Source organism: Schistocerca americana, chromosome 8 (assembly GCF_021461395.2).
Source record: "Schistocerca americana isolate TAMUIC-IGC-003095 chromosome 8, iqSchAmer2.1, whole genome shotgun sequence".
Taxonomy (NCBI): Eukaryota; Metazoa; Arthropoda; class Insecta; order Orthoptera; family Acrididae; genus Schistocerca; species Schistocerca americana.
This window is the reverse complement of record NC_060126.1, coordinates 250,423,997-250,442,778: the sequence shown is the minus strand read 5'-3', so window position 1 is coordinate 250,442,778 and position 18,782 is coordinate 250,423,997. Positions and strand designations below refer to the sequence as shown.

Here is an 18,782-nt window from a genome sequence, read left to right as displayed (position 1 = left end):
CCTACGTTTCTAGCATTTGCAGACTTAGAGAAAGCTATTTACAATGTTGACCGGAATACTCTCTTTCAAATTCTAAAGGTGGCAGGGGTAAAATACAGGGAGCGAAAGGCTATTTACAATTTGTACAGAAACCAGATGGCAGTTCTAAGAGTCGAGGGGCATGAAAGGGAAGCAGTGGTGGGGAAGGGAGTGAGACAGGGCTGTAGCCTCTCCCCGATGTTATTCAATCTGTATATTGAGCAAGCAGTAAAGGAAACAAAAGAAAAGTTCGGAGTAGGTATTAAAATCCATGGAGAAGAAATAAAAACTTTGAGGTTCGCCGATGACATTGTAATTCTGTCAGAGACAGCAAAGGACTTGGAAGAGGAGTTGAACGGAATAGACAGTGTCTTGAAAGGAGGATATAAGATGAACATCAAAAGCAAAACGAGGATAATGGAATGTAGTCGAATTAAGTCAGGTGATGCTGAGGGAATTAGATTAGGAAATGAGGCACTTAAAGTAGTAAATAAGTTTTGCTATTTGGGGAGCAAAATAACTGATGATGGTCGAAGTAGAGAGGATATAAAATGTAGACTGGCAATGGCAAGGAAAGTGTTTCTGAAGAAGAGGAATTTGTTAACATCAAGTATAGATTTAAGTGTGAGGAAGTCGTTTCTGAAAGTATTTGTATGGAGTGTAGCCATGTTTGGATGTGAAACACGGAAGATAAATAGTTTGGACAAGAAGAGAATAGAAGCTTTCGAAATGTGGTGCTACAGAAGAATGCTGAAGATTAGATGGGTAGATCACGTAACTAATGAGGAGGTATTGAATAGAATAGGGGAGATGAGGAGTTTGTGCCACAACTTGACAAGAAGAAGGGACCGGTTTGTAGGGCATGTTCTGAGGCATCAAGGGATCACAAATTTAGCATTGGAGGGCAGCGTGGAGGGTAAAAATCATAGAGAGAGAGACCAAGAGATGAATACACTAAGCAGATTCAGAAAGATGTAGGTTGCAGTAAATACTGGAAGACGAAGAAGCTTGCACAGGATAGAGAGCATGGAGAGCTGCATCTAACCAGTCTCAGGACTGAAGACCACAACAACAACAACAGCATGGAAGCAGCATGGCTCAATATTTCTGCGGGGGAGTTCCGTCCACTTGTTGAGTCCATACAGTGTCAAGTTGCCAGACAAAAGAAGACCCAACACGATAGCAGGATGTATACCATGACTTTCTCCCCTCAGTGTAAGATTAAAACAATATGGAATATTAAACTTCCTGGCAGATTAAAACTGTGTGCCCGACCGAGACTCGAACTCGGGACCTTTGCCTTTCGCGGGCAAGTGCTCTACCATCTGAGCTACCGAAGCACGACTCACGCCCGGTACTCACAGCTTTACTTCTGCCAGTACCGGGCACGCCAGTACCGGGCGTGAGTCGTGCTTCGGTAGCTCAGATGGTAGAGCACTTGCCCGCGAAAGGCAAAGGTCCCGAGTTCGAGTCTCGGTCGGGCACACAGTTTTAATCTGCCAGGAAGTTTCATATCAGCGCACACTCCGCTGCAGAGTGAAAATCTCATTCTGGAAATATGGAATATTGATAGATAGTAGACAGGACTGCCATTGTACAAGATATCATATCAATTAAAGTAAATAACAATTTTGTGATTTATTATTGACAAGTTGTGAGTACTTTTAACAATAATTTTCCAAAGTTAGTGGCAAAAACAGGATTAAATGATGCAATTTAAGGAATAAGAGAATATATTAAAAAGTCATTCCCAAAACATAATTAGAAGTAGCACCCATAAGCTCATATGGTGTTGATGGCCTTTCAAATAGAATTCTGAAAAGTTTTTCGAACTTTGTATGTAATGTTTTTAGTAACATAAGAATTGCAGCACTTCACAGGGAATTTTTCTGGACAGATCAGGGTTGCCCCAAGTTCTGGAAATCAGGGAATTTCAAATGTATCAGGGATATTTGGAAAAACACTGGAAAAATCTGGCTTTTGTTTCAGTAGATGAAATGGTTTGTTCACAGAAATGTCATGCATAGTCACTGGCTGGGCACAACTTAGTACATGTGCCGCTTCCCTACTCCCTGATTCTTACTGCTTCTCCCCTTTCCACCACTCTCCTCAGCTTGCAGTCAGTGCTGCCCCACTCTTTACTGCTAGCCTAGCAGCTGCTGACTAGAGAAAGGGAGTCGTGAGGAATGGTTTGTTTGGATCTGATTCTCAGAGACTGTTGATGCAGTGGCCAGCGACAATGGTGTGTATGAAGTGTGTCTGATTGATAGTGTGAATGTGTGTGTGCTCTTGTTACGGCCAAAAATTTACTTGTCAGAACTTGGTTGTCTTTTCCATGTGACACTCTGACTCAGCCATCATCTTTATGCTGATTTGCTACCTATCTAGAGGATTTGCACAAGTTATCTGTTGCATGGACTTATCTCTGCGGTCTCATTTCATCAACGTGGTGTCTGTGACTCGTGAATAGCTGCCCACACGAGTGGACTTCCACGACGAGTCAAAACCGCAGGCCATTTCTGTGGGTATCTATAAAGGATCGGGCCTGTTAATATGAAGCCTATCGTTTCCCACTAATGTGCAGGCCCTGCCTGTCGGATCTAGTCTTACCAATCTGTCTGCAGGCCAGGTATCCTTGTGTGTGGCTTAATGTGGTGGACTTTCATGGTTTATCCATTGGCCCAGGGCTGCAGTGCTCTTTGGCAGTCCAGAGGCCATGGACAATGGATTTCAGGAATTGTGACTGTTTCACCGCAAGTACATTGTACACTGTGGCATTTTATAGACTTTTTAATTATTCTAGTAGATTTTGGCACTTCAAAAGTACTTTATATACACTACTGCCCATTAAAATTGCTACACCACGAAGTTGACGTTCTACGGATGTGAAATTTAACCGACAGGAAGAAGATGCTGTGATATGCAAATGATTAGCTTTTCAGAGCATTCACACAAGGTCGGCACTGGTGGGGACACCTACAACGTGCTGACATGAGGAAAGTTTCCAACCGATTTCTCATACACAAACAGCAGTTGACTGGCATTGCCTTGTGAAACGTTGTTGTGATGCCTCGTGTAAGGAGGAGAAATGCGTACCATCACGTTTCCAACTTTGATAAAGGTCGGATTGTAGCCTATTGCGATTGCGGTTTATCGTATCACAACATTGCTGCTCGCGTTGATCGAGATCCAGTGACTGTTAGCAAAATAAGGAATCAGTGGGTTCAGGAGGGTAATACGGAACACTGTGCTGAATCCCAATGGCCTTGTATCACTAGCAGTCGAGATGACAGGCATCTTATCCGCATGGCTGTAACGGATCGTGCAGCCACGTCTCAATCCTTGAGTCAGTAGATGGGGACACTTGCAATACAACAACCACCTGCACGAACTGTTCGACGATGTTTGCAGCAGCACGGACTATCAGCTCGGATACCGTGGCTGTGGTTACTCTTGATACTGCATCATAGACAGGAGCACCTGCAATGGTGTACTCAGCGACGAACCTGGGTGCACGAATGGCAAAATGTCATTTTTTCAGATGAGTCCAGGTTCTGTTTACAGCATCATGATGGTCGCATCCGTGTTTGGCAACATCTTGGTGAACGCACATTGGAAGCGTGTATTCGTCATCGCCATACTGGTGTGATGGTATGGGGTGCCATTGGTTACATGTCTCTGTCACCTCTTGTTCACATTGCCAGCACTTTGAACAGTGGACGTTACATTTCAGATGTGTTACGACCAGTGGCTCTAACCTTCATTCAATCCCTGCGAAACCCTACATTTCAGCAGGATAATGCACGACCGCATGTCGCCTTTCTGGATACAGAAAATGTTTGACTGCTGCCCTGGCCAGCACATTCTCCAGATCTCTCACCAATTGAAAACACACTCAGAAACCCTTGAGATCTCAAAATTCGTCAGGGAAAAGTGCTCAAACTTGTCCGGAAATCGGGGAAATATCAGAGAATTTCGCTTGTGGAAACTTGTGGCAACCCTGAATATGCAATTGGTAAGCCTCTTTATAAGAAACATGTCCAGAAAGGCATAAATTACTATTATCCGGTTTCCTTACTGACATTTTTCCAAAATATTCAAAAAAGTAGTGTACTCTAGACTCGTCTTGCACTTAAATAGAAACAATTTGCTGAACAGATCACAGTTTGGGTTCCAGAAGGGAAGTTTTATGGAATTGGTGGTTTTACATACAGCTGGTTTGAAACATACTTAACAAACAAAATGCAAAAAAATTGTGCTGAATAATTTAAACATTGTTGGAAAGGTATAAAAATGTAGTGACCAGGAGAAATCATATAGAGAGTACCATTCAATTTTGGACCCGCTCCTATTCAGTATCTAAGTGAATGATCTTCCACTTAACATTTAACAAGCAGAATTGGGAATTTTTGCAGACATAGTAGTGTTATAATAAATCTCAGTAGTGAGAAAGCAGTAAAATAGATTGTGAATTATGTTTTCCCAAAGAATTATTGAATGGTTCTCAGAAAATTGGCTCAGTCTAAATTTTGAGAAAACTCATTGTATGAAGTTCTGCACAACAAATAGACATGCCAACAATTGATTTAGGGGGATCATGCACTGGAGCAGGAGTAACTAAGTAGGGTACAATGCTCCAAATTTTTGAGTGTACACATTGATGAAAGCTTGAACTGAAAAAAGCTTGTCAAACAAATAAGTTCACCTATTTTTGCTCTTCTGTGATTGCTGATCTTGGAAACAAATAAATTAACCTCTTGACATAATTTGCATATTTCCACTCAGTAATGTCTTGTACACTCCTGGAAATTGAAATAAGAACACCGTGAATTCATTGTCCCAGGAAGGGGAAACTTTATTGACACATTCCTGGGGTCAGATACATCATATGATCACACTGACAGAACCACAGGCACATAGACACAGGCAACAGAGCATGCACAATGTCGGCACTAGTACAGTGTATATCCACCTTTCGCAGCAATGCAGGCTGCTATTCTCCCATGGAGACGATCGTAGAGATGCTGGATGTAGTCCTGTGGAACGGCTTGCCATGCCATTTCCACCTGGCGCCTCAGTTGGACCAGCGTTCGTGCTGGACGTGCAGACCGCGTGAGACGACGCTTCATCCAGTCCCAAACATGCTCAATGGGGGACAGATCCGGAGATCTTGCTGGCCAGGGTAGTTGACTTACACCTTCAAGAGCACGTTGGGTGCCACGGGATACATGCGGACGTGCATTGTCCTGTTGGAACAGCAAGTTCCCTTGCCGGTCTAGGAATGGCAGAACGATGGGTTTGATGACGGTTTGGATGTACCGTGCACTATTCAGTGTCCCCTCGACGATCACCAGTGGTGTACGGCCAGTGTAGGAGATCGCTCCCCACACCATGATGCCGGGTGTTGGCCCTGTGTGCCTCGGTCGTATGCAGTCCTGATTGTGGCGCTCACCTGCACGGCGCCAAACACGCATACGACCATCATTGGCACCAAGGCAGAAGCGACTCTCATCGCTGAAGACGACGGGTCTCCATTCGTCGCTCCATTCACGCCTGTCGCGACACCACTGGAGGCGGGCTGCACGATGTTGGGGCGTGAGCGGAAGACGGCCTAACGGTGTGCGGGACCGTAGCCCAGCTTCATGGAGACGGTTGCGAATGGTCCTCGCCGATACCCCAGGAGCAACAGTGTCCCTAATTTGCTGGGAAGTGGCGGTGCGGTCCCCTACGGCACTGCGTAGGATCCTACGGTCTTGGCGTGCATCCGTGCGTCGCTGTGGTCCGGTCCCAGGTCGACGGGCACGTGCACCTTCCGCTGACCACTGGCGACAACATCGATGTACTGTGGAGACCTCACGCCCCACGTGTTGAGCAATTCGGCGGTACGTCCACCCGGCCTCCCGCATGCCCACTATACGCCCTCGCTCAAAGTCCGTCAACTGCACATACGGTTCACGTCCACGCTGTCGCGGCATGCTACCAATGTTAAAGACTGCGATGGAGCTCCGTATGCCACGGCAAACTGGCTGACACTGACGGCGGCGGTGCACAAATGCTACGCAGCTAGCGCCATTCGACGGCCAACACCGCGGTTCCTGGTGTGTCCACTGTGCCGTGCGTGTGATCATTGCTTGTACAGCCCTCTCGCAGTGTCCGGAGCAAGAATGGTGGGTCTGACACACCGGTGTCAATGTGTTCTTTTTTCCATTTCCAGGAGTGTAGAATGATTTTCTGAAGTAACTCATCACTCAGAAATAAAGTATTGATTGCACAAAAGCGAGCAGTGAGAATATGTGGTGTTTACCCACAGACGGGATGTATGTATCTCTCCAAGAAATTTGTCATAAATAACCCATCGTATTTTGTGAAGAAAAGTGAGGTCCATGTGTACAGCATTAGAGGGAAGACGGATCTTTATTGTGTATTATTAAAGCTGTCCGTGGCAAAGAAAGGGTCAACATTAATTGTGGATACATGTCCTGTAAACTGACTTATTCCACATCATTTTGATAAAGGAATCCTTCATATGATCTACGGAATATGTAAGACAACAAAAAAAGCACACACACAAAATGAGGGTCATTAATTAATTAATTAATTCATTCATTCATCATGTTCTTTAGGTCAAGGAGGAGAACCTAGAAGACTGTGGAACAAATCAAGAAATGCATTAGCATATGATAAAGACATCATAAATATTTAATCTTTATACTGTATTGACAATAAACAATCACTTTATTGCTTAATGCTGTTTATGCTTACAGCATTTGTTTGCAAGAAGGTTTCTTGGTTACAATGGTAATTTTCAAAGAAAATATTTTTAAATTGATTAATACTCAGTTTTATTTGCAATAAATTGTCATACAGCATTATAACAAACACTGCTGTTTCCCATGTAGTAACCAGGAATTTTGGATCCTAGAATCTACATATTCCAGTAATTGGTGAGATGTTTCTAATTTTATTTTGGATTGATGGGGATTCCCAATTTCATGCTTTGTTAGACATGAACTTGTTGATTATCCTACCACCAGAGTTTAGAACTCTATTCTGAACACTGGATAAGTGCATAGTCCACATGAAAATCATTTTTGTGTCATTTACTGTGATGGTGCATATCACAGTTCAGTTGAAATAGATTTTTACCCGCAGCATCAAAAGACATTAAGAGTAAACATATTGGGAACCGAGAGTAAGAATTCCAGGATACCTGGTAAAATGTATGATAATCTGCGATATGCAATATTCTTACTGCTGGCTTCTGCTGAACACACTTTATTTACTTTACATTCATTGACTGAGAAGATAATTCCAAAACAAAAATAAGTTAACCATCTTGTCTTGCAAGTAAAGGTAAGGGTAGAAGCTACAAACAGCATAACATGATGAGCTGGATTTTTTGGTTAATTTTCCTTGTGTTTACTCAGTTTTAACTTGCTGAACCCCCAAGGAATTTTACATATTGTGCTTCATTCACTGTGTGGCAATATCTTTGGTATTATAAGGTTATTATAGTTTGTTTGAAACTGCATAATATGAGTCTTTGTGAGCTTAAGACTTAAAACTGTTGGCTGTGAACCACTTGTATGTCAATTCAGCATTCAGCTGTGTGCATGCCTGCACCATGGGGTAACAGTGGTGGCAGCAGGTGAAAGGTTATTGAAGAGGACTGGAGTGAAAGAAGTTGGAATGGTGAGAGAAGGATATGAAGTTTAAAGGAGGTAACACACACAAAGTGAGGAGAGGTGAAGGAGCTGACAACATGAGGCTACAAATTTCCCCTCTTAAAAAGTTTTGTGTTCATGCAGTGTGCCAGTGAACTTTGTCCCCCGTCAAATTCGAAAACAATCAATCAATCCAAATCGCTAAAGAAGAAATGAAAGCAAAATCAAAAAGAATGAAACAATGCTGGGCTAAAAGAAAGACACGGAACATTAAAAAGTGATTGATGTAACATAGGTCCAAAGGTGGGTGAAACAAAGGAAGGAAACAAGAATAATCATTCTCTGTTTACTTAACATAACTAACAACAAACAGCAGTCTTTTTTACAGCTTCTTGGGAGTTAGAACAAAACTATTAAAAGAATCAACCTTACCAGCAGTTACACCGCTTAACAAAATTTGTCACTAAAAATAATCAGCTGTGGAAGACTTACTTTAAGTAATGTGTTCTTATAAATGTTTGATATCCAGCTGAGATGGGAATGATCTATTACCATAATTATATGTTTAAAATATTCCAAATTTTTCTGGTTTTGTTGTTTCATGTAATAGAAGAATTTATTCTATTTTCAGGAATTTCATAATTTCATGCAAGCAGTGACAAACTCCAATGGTAGTTTGATGGGTAAGTAATAAATTCTGACGGTTATGATTATTTATATTGCACACATCTATTCCTAACCAAATAGCATATGTTGTGAAAGATCAGATAATGTCCAACAGCTGACTGCGTTTTCCCCATATAGTCTTCTCAAATGTGCAGTGGTGCAAAACACTTATCATCTGAAGATACACACTCGTAGGGATCTCTGAATGTTTCCTAGTGAGAGTAGTGTATTAAGTGAGACATATTAATATAGTGTTTACTATAATTGAGTGCTTCTACTAACACTAATCAATGATAAACTTCAAATTGAGCATTTGACCTTAGTTATGCTATTTGCTGTTGTAGGCTGAATCACCAGCCTGCAACTAGTTATTTGAAATATTATCTTAATAACTTAGTTTTGGAGGTATGTAAGTAGTCCATTGAATATGAACTAACTTGAGTATATGAGGTACTTATAAATGGGAATCGAAATTTTTTTTATGACTTTATTAAATTCTATAGTCGTTCCTTATTACATTGATATATACATTATAGGGTTTCATATAAACAATGACCTATACAGTAGAGTCTCGACTATCTGATCTTCAGGTTTTTAACATGGCTGTCAATCAGCGACTGTTGTATAATACAAAATTTTGAAAGACGTAGCTATGACGTGGCCCAATCTTGGGAGAGTGTTGGAGCAAATACAATTGCAAAATCGTGGACAATTTTGCTACAGGGAAATCAAGAAAATTCTCCAGATGATGAAAATCTACAGCAGCAGACCGAACCAGAAAATACTACCCTGCTTTCATTGTTACGAAAAGTTCTGGGATGTGCTGACACCACAGAAGATGACATAAATGAATGGATTGTCCAAGATGAAGAATTTGAAGTGAGAGATGAAGAAATAGTCAACATGCTAAACGGAAAAGAAGAAGACGAAGAAGCAGATGTACTGGAGGAAAGTGCGCCCAAGATTTCTCACAACAAAGGACACCAGACTTCAGAAACTGCTTTAAAATATGTAGAGCAACTGCAGGAAAACATCGTCTACCGAGGTTTTATTTCTTAAGAGACTACGTGATTTAGCAGCAAAAAAAAACGGCAAACAGCAGGCAAACAAAAGACAATTACTAACTTCTTCACACAGTAAATATCTGTTCAGTCTAATTTGATTTGTATTGTATTAAATGTTTAACTCATTTGGCCTTCTTTAGTTTTATTTTTGTGTTATTTTCCGTGTTATCCGACCTTGCTGCAGCCGATTTAGGTCGGAGAATTGAGACTCTACGGTATATACTAAATTTTAAAGGTCATGCATGCTGCCACTCCCACAAGCAAAAGAAAGTGGTCAAATATACCATCATAAGCATTCTCTTCCTGAGCCCGTTATGAATGAAATAAAACCAATTTTTAGAGACCTGAGTGACCCTGTTTTGCTTAGTAAATGTCTTCATGGGGCACTCAGAATACAAATGAAAGTTTCAACCATTGCATATGGGAAAGATTACCCAAGAATGTTTTTGTAGGAATACATTAAAAGTTGGCGTACTACATGAAGTGATAGGAAGGTTAGAAGTCCTGAGAAATTTAGGCATAAAATGTGGTTCTAATATGGAAGATCAATTGCTTGTGTGTGAGACAATGGGTGCATGAAGCTGAAAGATTCGCTGTCCAAGTTATCAAAGAAGGAAGAAGTGCTAATAGGAATGCCAAGAGGAAGCTTGAAGATGAAGAAATGCTGCAGGATGAAGACTGCTTCGAGAATGTTCTGAGGCACAGTGTAATTGGATTCCTATGTTCATTCGCAATTTCTCGCAAATCGTATTTTTCAGAATTCAGGTACAAATATTTCCTAAAGTTTATAAAGAATTGCTCTAATTTTTTTTCTGTAACTTGCAATAGTCCATACTTATGTAGTAGACCTAAGCTTTATTGCAGAATCAACTAAATTATAGGAAAAAGAAAAAATTTTTATTAGGGAAAAAAATTATAAAAATTAAAAGGTAAGATGTGATATTTTTTTATCCTTATAATATACATAATAGGTAGAATTAATGCATATCTGGTAAAAATTTGGTCTCCTTCAGATGTATAACATTGGATGAAATGGTACCTCAATTTGAGGAAGCATTTTGGTGGAGGGGAGGAATGCATCATTTTCTTTGTAATTTTTCTAAGCAGGTTCAGAAATATTCAAAATACTTACAATATGTTTAGAAAGTGTGCTGCATTACCTGATACCAACAAAATATCTGTAAAATATATACAGTGTAAACAGTGCCTGAAAGAAATAGGTGTTGATTTTTATATAATATTGAGCCAGAAAAGTACCCTGCATCCTTAAGGTGTTTTGCTGAATTTGCTGTGTCAACAAATAAAATATATCTTGAAAAACTGGTAAAATCAGTTTGAGACTATGTTACATGACAGTTTAGGAGAGAAAACAGATCTTTGGTATTGTGTACAGAATGTTGGTAGTGCTGATAACATTGATTTATTGTTAATAAACAATGAAGTATGAAACAGTGTTGAGGATCGGCACACAGTGAACCTGCCACAGAACAGTTCCTAGTTTTCTCATCCAGCCCATATTAGGAGGTCATGAGGAGAGTAACTTATTTTTTGTTACTAAGACAATTTTAGTAAATCTTGTAATAAAAATACCTTTTTATTTTCAATTTCTTTTCATGGGAAAATAGATATTCTTAATAAATTAAAAGATTGTGTAAAACATCAGATATGAAATGCAATATCTTAGTTTTACAAAATAAACATTATTATTTTATCAAAAGGCATCTCAGATGTCTGTATCAAATTTTAAATGATTTTCATCAGGTCAGTAATTAAAATATCTTATTTTTATTAAAAATTATGAATCAGTAATTGTGTTAATTCATATTTCATTTGTTAGAAATATTCATGTAAAAAAATATTGCTATTTCAGAGATTAAAACCAATGACTATTACGATCAAGATTTTTTATGCTAAGAACTTAGCTACTGTAAAAGGTATTCATAAGCGTACATTTTGTACTCAACATTGCTTGGAAATCTGTTTTCTTTGCGTTACTCGAACTTATTTTCTATTTTAGGTGCATCTTCAGTCTTTGACAGCAGTTCTTCGCCCTCACCGCCAGGTAGCAATATGACCGGTATTCACATGTTAGAGCATACAAGCTTGGATTTTATGCATATGTCATCCAATGCCGACACATCACTTGCACATTGGGATGACCAGAAGGACCTGAAACGAATTCTTAGTGTTGCCCTTTCACCCGCAGGTAAGTTGACCCAAGATTTGGCTGACTGCTCTGGAGGTAGTGCTGACAGGTGGAAAGCGCACTAGCGAGTTGTGGTTCTCTCCTCCTGCTGTCATCTAGATGCAACCTGTCCAATGCAACCTGATCTGCTTCCTGCTGTGCTCATTCCTTCAGAATGTTGTCTTCAGGTATTTCATTTCGTTGGAACAATGTCTTGATCACAGACGGTTCATACCCTGTGAAATGAGTGTGTGTAAAATGCTTTCACTCTGGCAGTTGTTGTGACTACTGGAGGCATGTAGATACAAATCACCATAGGACTTCTGTACACACTGCATCCCAGCTCGCCATCTTGTTACTGCTCCACCAGGACATCAAGAAACAAGAGGACACCACCCTATTTACATCTCCATTGTAATTTATATGTTGGGGTGGAGCAGATTGAATTGTGGAGAAATTCACCTAAGCTGTTTCTTGTGTGTGGCCAATGATGAATGTGTCATTCACATAATGGTAGGAACATGTTGGTTTTAATTAGGCTTGATCTAGGGCCTTCTCCTTGAATTCTTCTGTGAAGAAATTCGGTCCAGCCAGTGTTACAGGACAAGCTGATGGCAGAGCCATCTGTATGTTCAAAATAATTTCCATCACATGTGAAGTAAGTTGAGGTGAGCACAGACCTGAAATTTGTCATAAGGTTAGTCACAAATTTTTTGTTTATCAATTCAGTGGATTCCTTTAGTGGTACTGTGGTGTGTCAAAATTCGCAAGCAAGTCACTATCATTGAGGTTAAGTTCCTGTAGATGATGATCAAACTAAAAGAAATTACAAATGTGCCAAGCTATACATTGCTTCCATATTGCCAAGAGGAGGCCACAGAGGAATGCCCTCTTTGCAGACATTTGACAACCTCCCCCCCATGAACCATGGACCTTGCTGTTGGTGGGGAGGCTTGCGTGTTTCAGCGATACAGATAGCCGTACCGTAGGTACAACCACAACGGAGGGGTATCTGTTGAGAGGCCAGACAAACGTGTGGTTCCTGAAGAGGGGCAGCAGCCTTTTCAGTAGTTGCAAGGGCAACAGTCTGGATGATTGACTGATCTGGCCTTGTAACAATAACCAAAACGGCCTTGCTGTGCTGGTACTGCAAATGGCTTAAAGCAAGGGGAAACTACGGCCGTAATTTTTCCCGAGGGCATGCAGCTTTACTGTATGATTAAATGATGATGGCGTCCTCTTGGGTAAAATATTCCGGAGGTAAAATAGTCCCCCATTCGAATCTCTGGGCGGGGACTGCTCAAGAGGATGTCGTTATCAGGAGAAAGAAAACTGGCGTTCTACGGATCGGAGCGTGGAATGTCAGATCCCTTAATCGGGCAGGTAGGTTAGAAAATTTAAAAAGGGAAATGGATAGGTTAAAATTAGATATAGTGGGAATTAGTGAAGTTCGGTGGCAGGAGGAACAAGACTTCTGGTCAGGTGACTACAGGGTTATAAACACCAAATCAAATAGGGGTAATGCAGGAGTAGGTTTAATAATGAATGGGAAAATAGGAATGCGGGTAAGTTACTACAAACAGCATAGTGAACGCATTATTGTGGGCAAGATAGATACGAAGCCCACACCTACTACAGTAGTACAAGTTTATATGCCAACTAGCTCTGCAGACAACGAAGAAATTGATGAAATGTATGATGAAATAAAAGAAATTATTCAGATAGTGAAGGGAGACGAAAATTTAATAGTCATGGGTGACTGGAATTCGAGTGTAGGAAAAGGGAGAGAAGGAAACGTAGTAGGTGCATGTGGATTGGGGGTAAGAAATGAAAGAGGAAGCCGCCTGGTAGAATTTTGCACAGAGCACAACTTAATCATAGCTAACACTTGGTTTAGGAATCATGATAGAAGGTTGTATACATGGAAGAACCCTGGAGATACTAAAAGGTATCAGATAGATTATATAATGTTAAGACAGAGATTTAGGAACCAGGTTTTAAATTGTAAGACATTTCCAGGGGCAGATGTGGACTCTGGCCACAATCTATTGCTTATGACCTGTAGATTAAAACTGAAGAAACTGCAAAAAGGTGGGAATTTAAGGAGATGGGACCTGGATAAACTGAAAGAACCAGAGGTTGTACAGAGTTTCAGGGAGAGCATAAGGGAGCAATTGACAGGAATGGGGGAAAGAAATACAGTAGAAGAAGAATGGGTAGCTTTGAGGGATGAAGTAGTGAAGGCAGCAGAGGATCAAGTAGGTAAAAAGACGAGGACTAGTAGAAATCCTTGGGTAACAGAAGAAATATTGAATTTAATTGATGAAAGGAGAAAATATAAAAATGCAGTAAATGATGCAGGCAAAAAGGAATACAAACGTCTCAAAAATGAGATCGACAGGAAGTGCAAAATGGCTAAGCAGGGATGGCTAGAGGACAAATGTAAGGATGTAGAGGCTTATCTCACTAGGGGTAAGATAGATACTGCCTACAGGAAAATTAGAGAGACCTTTGGAGATAAGAGAACCACTTGTATGAACATCAAGAGCTCAAATGGAAACCCAGTTCTAAGCAAAGAAGGGAAAGCAGAAAGGTGGAAGGAGTATATAGAGGGTCTATACAAGGGCGATGTACTTGAGGACAATATTATGGAAATGGAAGAGGATGTAGATGAAGATGAAATGGGAGATACGATACTGCGTGAAGAGTTTGACAGAGCACTGAAAGACCTGAGCCGAAACAAGGCCACCGGAGTAGACAACATTCCATTGGAACTACTGATGGCCTTGGGAGAGCCAGTCCTGACAAAACTCTACCATCTGGTGAGCAAAATGTATGAAACAGGCGAAATACCCTCAGACTTCAAGAAGAATATAATAATTCCAATCCCAAAGAAAGCAGGTGTTGACAGATGTGAAAATTATCAAACTGTCAGTTTAATAATTCACGGCTGCAAAATACTAACACGAATTCTTTACAGACGAATGGAAAAACTAGTAGAAGCCGACCTCGGGGAAGATCAGTTTGGATTCCGTAGAAATACTGGAACACGTGAGGCAATACTGACCTTACGACTTATCTTAGAAGAAAGATTAAGGAAAGGCAAACCTACGTTTCTAGCATTTGTAGACTTAGAGAAAGCTTTTGACAATGTTGACTGGAATACTCTCTTTCAAATTCTAAAGGTGGGGGGTAAAATACAGGGAGCGAAAGGCTATTTACAATTTGTACAGAAACCAGATGGCAGTGATAAGAGTCGAGGGACATGAAAGGGAAGCAGTGGTTGGGAAGGGAGTAAGACAGGGTTGTAGCCTCTCCCCAATGTTATTCAATCTGTATATTGAGCAAGCAGTAAAGGAAACAAAAGAAAAATTCGGAGTAGGTATTAAAATTCATGGAGAAGAAATAAAAACTTTGAGGTTCGCCGATGACATTGTAATTCTGTCAGAGACAGCATAGGACTTGGAAGAGCAGTTGAACGGAATGGATGGTGTCTTGAAGGGAGGATATAAGATGAACATCAACAAAAGCAAAACGAGGCTAATGGAATGTAGTCGAATTAAGTCGGGTGATGCTGAGGGAATTAGACTAGGAAATGAGACACTTGAAGTAGTAAAGGAGTTTTGCTATTTGGGGAGCAAAATAACTGATGATGGTCGAAGTAGAGAGGATATAAAATGTAGACTGGCAATGGCAAGGAAAGCGTTTCTGAAGAAGAGAAATTTGTTAACATCGAGTATAGATTTAAGTGTCAGGTAGTCATTTCTGAAAGTATTTGTATGGAGTGTAGCCATGTATGGAAGTGAAACATAGACGGGAAATAGTTTGAACAAGAAGAGAATAGAAGCTTTCGAAATGTGGTGCTACAGAAGAATGCTGAAGATTGGATGGGTAGCTCACATAACTAATGAGGAAGTATTGAATAGGATTGGGGAGAGGAGAAGTTTGTGGCACAACTTGACCAGGCTGGTAGGTCATGTTCTGAGGCATCAAGGGATCACCAATTTAGCATTGGAGGGCAGCGTGGAGGGTAAAAATCGTAGGGGGAGACCAAGAGATGAATACACTAAGCAGATTCAGAAGGATGTAGGTTGCAGTAGGTACTGGGAGATGAAGAAGCTTGCACAGGATAGAGTAGCATGGAGAGCTGCATCAAACCAGTCTCAGGACTGAAGACCACAACAACAACAACATACAGTCATGGCAGTGCAGCAGCTCATGGTCATAGTTTCTTGACAGTTTTCGCATTGAAAGTGCTGCAAAGAAGTTAGATCCCTTTCATCAGATGGCAACTTGCCAGATCTCTTTATTTTCCAATATACTGTGTCGTTAAAAGTCCATCAATTTTCTCTTCATAATTGGGCCATCGTATAACCCATGTATGGGCTCTTTTCCTGCCTCTCCCTTGTGAATCGTTGGTCTCCCCCCCTCTCCCCCACTTCTCCACCCCCTTCAGCTTCATTGGTACCTCCCCCACTTTATAGGGGTATGAAATAGAATGGCGTCATAGGCCATCATGGGTAAAGCAGGTGGCAGACTTCAGTTTATTGGTAGAATACTGGAAAAATCCAAGCAGTCTACAAAAGAGACTGCTTACAAATCTCTCATGAGATCCATTCTAGAATATTGCTCAAGTGTATGGGACCCATACCAAATAGGACTAATACCGTATTTACTCGAATCTAAGCCGCACCTGATAAATGAGACTTGAAATTCAAGGGGAGAGGGAAGTTTTAGGCCGCAGCTCCAAATCGAAAAAAGTTGGTCCATTGTAATATGAGACACAATTTAGGTCGAATGAATGACGAAACAGCTACAGTAGTTTGGTTCGAGTCGTAAGCTTAGCAGTTAAGCTTACCAGGCGTTGGGCGCTCCGTCCGTATTTATACGGGTACCATTCCCTTTTCCCCTGCAACGTCTGGTTTGAATTGATTGCTTATTTTTCTTTGATATGATAAGTGCCGTTCTTTTTGTTATAGGTGTTTACGTCATTCTAAGCTGAAAATGCTTTATCGTACTGTGTCATACATTGTTTGTCGCATTCTGATAATGAGTATTTACGGCCTGTCGCCACTCGCGGCATGGCTTGCTTTTGAGCGCGCTACCGCCGCTTACAAGTTAAAAAGAGAGAGAGAGAGAGAGAGAGAGAGAGAGAGAGGGGGGGGGGGGGGGGGGGGGGAACCGTCTCATTAGCGAAACAATGGCAAGAGACTGCTATTTGTTGTTACTTACCCTGCTGCTTTCTTTGATACTGATCAACAAGAACCAAATAATAGACTGCGTATGATAGATGTCTGAACGAAAGTTTAGCGAAAATTTTTCTCTATTTGAAAATCTTTGCAGACGCCTCTTTAATACTTTACATTCTGCACAGAAATTAGTCATCTTAGATTTAAAAATCTAGTCAATTGCCGTGCTTCATTTCTGACTGTATCACTATTAGGCATAAGAATAATACGAATATAAACATGACATGATATGTATATTCTTCCGCGTTTGCTGTTGTCTCACTCTTGTTTCGTAGTTTATTAGGCATACAGGATTTAAATGAGATAGCAGCTAACACGAAACAGAACATAGCAAAATGTTTATATTCGTATTATTCTTATGGTGAAGAGAATACTGCATGTGATTCACAATTAATAAAAGTTCCTATTAGCAAATAGTAACTATCTCTTGTCACAGGTAGGAAAACATTCAGAACGTAGAGTTGGCCATATTGACAAACATGCCAATCAGTCTGGTCAGTCGGATTTTCGTAGTACATTGAAATGCTGCTACATTCGAAGATGAACAATACAGAATTTGTATTTACTTCGTTGGATAATGTATGAAAATGCAGTGGTCGAAACTCGGGGCGGAGAAAAAAGCTCGTCTTCCACCTTTTTTTAATTTATTTACTGACACAGAGGTTTTGGCGCCAGTATTTATCTTTGTGCCTGCAAAGCATGCCTGTGTAGCGCTACATATATTCGACAACAGAAGTTAGTTGTGTGGCACCTACCAACATTTTTCAGAGCTTCCGCTTACTTTGCACTCGATTCTAAGCCACAGGCGGTTTTTTGGATTACAAAAAGCGGAAAAAAGTGCGGCTTAGATTCGAGTAAATACGGTATATACAGAGAAGGGCAGCACAAATGGTCCATGGGCAAGTGTCAACAAAGATGCTGAAGAAACTGAAGTGGCAGACTCTTGAAGACATAAACTATCCTGAGAAAGCCTACCTACAGGGTTTCAAAAACCAGCTTTAAATTATGACACTATGAATGAACTATAATTACCTATTTCTCTCTCCCACATGGATCATGAGGACAAGATTGCATAAATTACAACACACACACAGGCATTTGAGCAATCATTCTTCATGCCCTCCATACCTGGATGGAACTGGAAGAAACCCTAATAACTGGTACAAGGGACATATCCTCTTCAGTGGTTTGCAGATTGTAGATGTAGATGTAAATAATTATCCTGTGGTGCAATGTGAAATTACCTCTTGATCCTAGTCTCAACTGGGAAACTTTACCATGTAACTTATCTCTCAGGGTGCTTAGTGTTCAAAATGATATATTCTACAAGGAACCTAACAATTTCTAGAGCTTCAGAAGCTGACACTGCTAAGTGAACACATATTGGCTGAGTTAGTCAGTACATTGATTTCAGATTGTTGATTTCAGGAACTTCAGAGGAGGAGTCTAACCCAGTGAAATAGTGCTGCTGCAGGCAGAATGATATCGAATGTCTCAAAAGTAAATACAGCATGTGCTTACATCGTTGGCATAGAATATAATTGATTGGTAATATCTGTGTCTGAATCTGTCTAGTCTTCATGAATCCCATGTGGCCAGATATTGGAGTGTCTCAGAAATACTTCAGCATAGACAACCAGCCCCTTTGGATCATATTTCCTGTTATACAGTGTTCTGTTTGTTAATCGGAATTCTTTTGTTAGTTCCTCCTCCTTTCAAGGCTTGTATGGTTTTCATCAGTGTTGGATCTTCCCTCTGTTCAGCATCAATGTCATTTAATGCAGCGAAGACAGATTTTACACACTCTATTGTGGTCCACAAAAGGATTCCTTGAGAAGCAGTCAGCATCCTTGTGTTGGTGTCCATTTAGGTATCCCACTTGATGATGTACTCCTGAAGCCTCAGTGCCCATCTCACCAGCTGAACGGATGGATCC

General features: G+C 40.7%; 1 protein-coding gene across 1 annotated transcript in view; it reads left to right on the top strand.

Moving 5' to 3' along the window:
• Positions 1-18,782, top strand: part of LOC124544780 — a 144,145-nt gene that overhangs the window by 107,593 nt on the left and 17,770 nt on the right. Inside the window, exons 11-12 of the mRNA XM_047123460.1 lie at positions 8,314-8,365; positions 11,430-11,618. Of these exons, the coding sequence (XP_046979416.1) occupies positions 8,314-8,365; positions 11,430-11,618 (241 nt within the window). The remainder of the gene's footprint in view (positions 1-8,313; positions 8,366-11,429; positions 11,619-18,782) is intronic.